At 44.2% G+C, this 6,556-nt stretch overlaps 1 protein-coding gene across 5 annotated transcripts in view; it reads left to right on the top strand.

Moving 5' to 3' along the window:
• etv1 (ETS variant transcription factor 1) overlaps positions 1-6,292 on the top strand; it is a 23,243-nt gene extending 16,951 nt beyond the window's left edge. For 3 of the 5 annotated variants that reach the window (XM_056381339.1, XM_056381342.1, XM_056381344.1), the window contains 5 exons: positions 809-880; positions 974-1,042; positions 1,130-1,299; positions 2,814-2,915; positions 4,318-6,292. In XM_056381339.1, the coding sequence (XP_056237314.1) occupies positions 809-880; positions 974-1,042; positions 1,130-1,299; positions 2,814-2,915; positions 4,318-4,539 (635 nt within the window). In that variant the 3' untranslated portion in view covers positions 4,540-6,292. The remainder of the gene's footprint in view (positions 1-808; positions 881-973; positions 1,043-1,129; positions 1,300-2,813; positions 2,916-4,317) is intronic. The other 2 variants (XM_056381341.1, XM_056381343.1) reach the window with 1 other exon arrangement.
• The last annotated feature ends 264 nt before the right edge of the window (positions 6,293-6,556 follow it).

Genomic DNA, 6,556 nt, shown 5'->3' with positions numbered 1-6,556 from the left:
AAAATGTTTCTGATATCGTCAAACATTGAAAAACGCTCAGATAATCTCTGTGGGTGTGTTCTAATCAGATTTTATTGGCCGTTGCCTGGCAACAGGGACAAATGAACCGACCCCCGTCATCATATTTGTAATTAAATGTTGTTAATTGGTGAACGAAGTCACGTGACTCGCTTATTTCGCAGCTGAGCCCCGCCCATTTCAAACCAGGGGAGAGGGAGAAAAAAAGAAGAAAAAAAAAAAACGGAAACATCTGATAAAAATAATTATAAACAAAACTGTTTAAACTTTGACGTTTTGCGTGTTCATGTTCCAGTCCCTCACAGCGAGAAGCCGATTGATAAAACTCATTTTTCAGGGCCTTTAAATGAAAACCTCGGAGCTGTGTTTAGCTAACCTGCTGCACTTGCACAATATTCACTGTGAAAGTCAAAGAAACCAACACCTGCAGGTGGCTTTAGTTTTGATCTGAAGCCGTGTGTAGAAGCGTTTTCCTCAGCCCTCGCATAATGAAAGAAAAAAAACTTACATCATGTCAGCTTGTGTTTTCACACAAGCGCTGTGTTTTATTCGGTTGTAAATCCTCCTCTGAGTGGAGACGCTCGGAGGATGTATTAACGCTGTGATATAGTGAGTTCGCCGGTGGCTGGGAGCCATTGCGATACGGGCGCCGGAGGGCGTCTTCTTTAATCAGAGCCAGTGGTGCATTGAGTGAACAGGCTTTGACTGCTCTCAGATAACTGAGATAGTGTTCTTAATGCCGCCTTCGGGCCCTTTAACACCCACTCTCCCATTCTTGCCTGGCTTTCAGCAGAAGTGCCTAGCTGCCATTCTGTCTACTTACGGCAAGACGGCTATCTGGCTCACACTAACAGGACTGAAGGTACAAAACCGTGACACGAGTGGATGTTGTGATGGTGCATTGTGGGTCTCTGCTGAGTCGTGTATCAAACGCTCCCTTTGCTTGTTTTTGCAGGTTGTATGTTCGACAAAGTGGCGAGGCATTTCTACGACGACACCTGCGTGGTGCCCGAGAAGGTCGAAGGTGAGTCCCGTCCCCCCTGAGTGCGCTGAATACTTTTATACTTGTATTACTGTTACTCGTATTAAAACGCTGTCATGTGTCCTGCAGGCGACATCAAGCAGGAGTCAGGTCTTTACCGCGAGGGCCCGTCGTACCAGCGCAGAGGCTCGCTGCAGCTCTGGCAGTTCCTGGTCGCTCTGCTGGACGACCCGGCAAACTCCCACTTCATCGCCTGGACCGGCCGCGGCATGGAGTTCAAACTCATCGAGCCGGAGGAGGTGAGAGGGAACATTATTACACATATTAACATGTATTTATCAACCTGGAGCCTTACATGCATGTGTACTGCTCACGTACATGACACATAAACCATTAACTGTATTGTCTAAGTGATTTGTTAATTAACAGACATGTTGACTGAGAGAAAATGGTTGATAAATGATTATTTATTCAAAGAAATTGCTAAAGATTTGCAGATTCCAGCAGCTGAAATGTGAGGATTTGCTAGTTTCATGTCGTCGTAAATTGAATATCTTCAGATTTTGAGCTGTTGGTTTGATAAAAGAAGCATTTTGAACATATCGAGCATTTCTCACTATATTCTGACATTTTATAGACTAAAAGATGGATCCATTAAATGTAGAACAATGAACAGATGAAATAATGTGTAGCTGCAGCTCTATGTGCCTGGTGGACATGGGTACTTCACGCTAAATGACATTACACACTGAGCCAGAGAGAAAAACATGTTACATCCAGATAAAATCAGACGGTGTCAAAGGTCAGCGTTTGAAGAGGAATGAATAATGTCCTCTGCTCTTCATGTGGTCGTGCCAGGCCTGGATTTGTCCTAATCGTTTTTATCTTTATTTGTCTTGTGCTGAGCCACAACCAACCGACTGAGACTCGTGGCACAGCCCCCCCCCCCCCCCCCGCTAAATATTTCACAGGACATATTCCTAAAAATATAACCCATGTCGACGGTTGGGCCTTTTGAAATGGAAACAGAGGCTGGGTCTGTGTGCGCCCACATCACACACACACACACACACACACACACACACACACACACACACACACACACTGGGGCCCAGTCACTGTTGGATGGTGGAGGAGGATGCGGGGCGCAGGCGGGGGGGGGGGGGCTGTAGAAAGGAGGAGATAGAGGGGGTACCTGGCAGCGGTCCACGCAGCCCAACGGTGTCTGGAGGCACGGGCCAGCTGCAGCTAACAGGGGGGCCCATTCATGCCATCAGGTGACCGAACGCACGGGCTTTGGGACGCCGCAGACAAATGATCGCTAGCAGCTTCTGCCTTTTCACCAGGTGAAGCCCTTCAGCGGCCACGAGGACAAAAAGACGGCGGATGTTTTTTTGTTTTGTTTTTTTGTGAGGAAAGAGAGTGAAAATGGGAAGTGGAGGGAAAAGCGGAGAGGAGAAGCAGGAGCGAGCGCCGTGGGGCTGTGGGTTTGGACTGCGAGGGCCGGGTGGTGGGTGGTCTGGTAGACAGGTGCTGTAACATCTGCTGCCTCCTCCGCTGGGTGTGTGACAAGCTCCTAATGAACACATCCCTGCTCAGGTCTGCTCAAGCTGGACGCACTCTAATTACGGTTATTAGGAAAATATGGATTAATAAGTTTGTTTAACATTTCAGCTGCCGCGGCGCTCTCGTCCAGGAGAAGCGGGGTCGAGCGTTCACATCTGTGTGTGGACGTGTCTGCGTTCTGGCAGCCGGCTCTGTGTGTTCATGTTTACTGACTTGTCTTTGTGTCGTTCCTCTGTGTGTTGCGAAGGTGGCGCGTCGGTGGGGGATACAGAAGAATCGACCGGCGATGAATTACGACAAGCTCAGCCGGTCGTTGCGCTACTACTACGAGAAGGGAATCATGCAAAAGGTAAAAGGACGGTGAAAAATAAATCATATCAAATAAATAAACAGCTGCAACACTGAAGGAGATTCAAAGCTTTGTTCAGCTTTGTTGGATGGATCTTTGCTGATAATCCCACCACTTAAAGCCTGATTGACAGCACCTGTGTTGTAGGCGGGGCCTGAGCTAAGCCGCCTCCCCGAGGTAGCTAATATAAGGAGGTGGAGCATCTCAGAAATGTTTTACCTGCTGGAGAACAAACGATCTTAATGTGAACAGAAAAAATGGAGAGATTTCTTGGACCTTGGTTGCGGTTGATAAACAAAAAATCAACTGAACTCCAACAGGAAGTAACACAGCACGTCTGTTGGACCTCAATCCAAATCTCCTGAAGTTTTACCTCCATGTGTCACCGCCATCCACATTCCTCTTTAATTCCTTCCAGCTGTGAGCAGCTCCTTCACTTCTTTCAATCAAACTTTATTTGTAGAGCACCTTTCATACACGTCAGTGCAGGCGAAGGTGCTCTACAGATGACTGACAAGCTGATAATAAAACCAGTGCGAATGTAAACAGTAAATCAGTTTGAGGGCTAATGCACATGAGAAATAAAACTGATGAAAACTTAATAATAGAAGCAATAAAGTAGAACTCTATAGTGTAAATCAGCTGCATACTCGAGAAATTAAAGTCACTTTCCCAGCGTGAGCATCAGTGTGAAGGTGTAGATCGTGAGGCACAGCTTGTCTCACTGATGCACCGACTTAAACCTGAGTGGGCGGAGCTAAAGAACCACAGCGTTTTACTGTTTCCTGCACGGCTTCAACCAATGTGCAATACTGTTGTATACACTCATGTCTTTTACCCTTATACATAAATCCTCATTTTCATACATGCATATAGTGTCATATTTTATTTATATCTCAACCCATCTCATCTTTAATTCTGTGTGTTGTGTGATTAATGCTTTTATAATGCTCGGTGTCCGATACATGTCACTGCACCACTGACCCTGCGTTAACCTGCATGTCAAATCATATCATCATTATGTCAGCCTCTAAGAAGTGTTTATGTAAACTTCATCTGAGGCAGAATATGTTTAAATTTGATGGATTTAAGGTGGATTTTGTAGATAGAGTCTTTGAAATATCAAGTGAAGGAAAAGATTTGAGTAAACGTGTTTGAAGAATGAGGTTTTTAAAAATGAATTGATGGGTTAAGATGAAATATTTTCTTCTGTAAAGACGGCTGTAATGTCATAGGTTTTCAAAATAAAAGGATGATGATGATGTTTCATATAGTTTAAATTCGATGATCTGCATGTTGCTGTTGCTGTTCGTTCTCAAGTGTTAGAAACCAAAAAGGTTTTTCCCGCTGCCTTCCTGTGATCTCACCTGTCTCCACCTCTTCCTCCGTCTGCATCATCCAGGTGGCCGGCGAGAGATACGTCTACAAGTTCGTGTGCGACCCCGAGGCCTTGTTCTCCATGGCGTTTCCCGACAATCAGCGGCCGGTGCTGAAGACGGACATGGAGCGGCAGATCAACGAGGAGGACACGGTGCCGCTGTCGCACTTTGACGAAAACATGGCCTACGTACAGGAGGGGCCCTACTGCCAGCCGCACCCCTACAGCGAGGGCTACGTTTATTAACGTCAGCCCCCAACCACACACACACACACACACACACACACACACACACACACACACAGCCCCCCTCCTCCCGCACCTCCTCCTCCTCCTCCTCTGTACACCTGAGACTGTCATGTCCTCTATTTCACAGTCGCTCCAGGAATAAGACTGAACACACACATGCAGTGGAGCCTCCAACCCCCCCAACACACACACACACACACACACACACACACACACACACACACACACACACACATCCTCTTTTTTTGCTCTTGTTCTTTCTGACGTCCAAGCCGCACAGCAGGATGGAGAGTGCACTTTATGGACCGGGCCGGCGCGTGTTGCCAGGGGCTAGCTATGTGGTTGGCTTTTTACCGTTGTTTATGTTTGTACATTAATGTGGGAATCATTCTGTTTGTTTCTTTTTTCTTTTTGTTTTCTGTTTGTTTTTTTATTGTTATGATTTCGAGCATGTGGCTACCTGTTGAGACGGGACTCGACGGCTAATTCATGGTCACCCAAGGGACTGAATCTTTAAGACTTTGATTTCCCCGCAGAAGAAGAAACAGTCTCGTCCCCGGCGAACGGAAGGACGATCACTCGTGTTTCGACCGTCCTGAAAACCGTTTGTCCTGAAAACATGAAAGCAGCCATCCTGTACTTTTCTGCTCATTTAAATGAATACTGGCGACGTATTGTAACGATACTTTTATGGTGAAGTAACATGATAATAGACTTGAAAAAGTAATGTGATTAATAAAAAGAGACATTTAGCTACCATCAGTGAGAACTGCCTCGCCACCAGTTTGAACACGGCACCTCTTTCTGTCGATGATCTCCGCCCCTCCTCCAATCAAACTGTAGATCTCATGTAGCTGTTTTTTGCTGTAAACTCACCGGATCATTCTCTCAACGACTGAAAAGCCACGTGGGTTTATCGATGATAACGATGAGACGTCGACGCACGTGAGGATGCGCTCGACTCGTACTGAACTGTGTGAGATGGAAAATATCTCTTTTCTTTTTTTGTTTTTCTGCATCTCGTGTGAACGGCCTGTGTGTGTGGGAGACATCGAGCGCAGCCGCAGGCCGCTGTATAATAACTCATCGACTGTAAACACCAGTTTCCTTTGTATCTGAAATGCATCAAAAAGCCACTCATTTGTCATTCAGGTGTTCGGTTTTTAAATGAATAACTGGTGAAAGTGTATGTACAGTTAAAATGGAAACAGCAATCAACACATTCAGGATGAAGTTTGCATCGCCAAATAAAAAAAAAAAAGAAAAAAGACAAAAAGACAGAAGTGATTTCATTGGTTCAGACAAAAATAAAAGGACACACACAAAAAAAAAAAAAATTAAACTTAAAATCAAATATTTCCCAGAAATTCCTTTTTCTTTTTTCGTTCCAGGTGAACATGAGGTGTATATTTTGCTTAAAAATGTTGCATTGCCATTGATACAGTTGCCTTTTGGTATAAAAATAATAATAATAAAAAAAAAGGTATAAGGTATAAATATCTAGAGTTTTATAATGTGATGAAAAAACATTCATGTTACAACAAAAAATAGTGTTCCATTGTATAATCAGGTAAATGCACATTTTGTTGCTGCTTCAAATTGTAAGTGTATTTTCTAGTCTCAAGATAAAAGAAAAAAGAAAAGAAGTGCGGCAGCTATGGCCATTTTTTTTTAATTTATAGTTCAACTTTGTTTTTTAATTTGTTTTTTTGTTAAATCTGAGCATTAAAAAAGAATCTGTTCTGTCTGAGTTTTGTTCTGGAGGTGCCGCGTGTCTGGGACGGGATCGGCAGTAGCAGGAATTCTGTAATAAAAAAAAAAAACAAAGTTATCACCACTTTCCAGATGTTTTACATAATTAATCACTACATAAAAAAAAGAAAAAAAAAGTTTTCTTGCTCAGAACTGGAGTATTTCCTCTCGGCAGCGTTATCTATCGCTTGCATATGACAGAAAATGCAATTTTAGTGGCGATTTCCACATTCAAACTCGCCATTCATCACTTCTTTCCCCC

This window comes from Seriola aureovittata, chromosome 7 (genome assembly GCF_021018895.1).
Source record: "Seriola aureovittata isolate HTS-2021-v1 ecotype China chromosome 7, ASM2101889v1, whole genome shotgun sequence".
Taxonomy (NCBI): Eukaryota; Metazoa; Chordata; class Actinopteri; order Carangiformes; family Carangidae; genus Seriola; species Seriola aureovittata.
The sequence above is the reverse complement of the archived record's forward strand: the minus strand, read 5'-3'. Positions and strand labels throughout refer to the sequence as shown.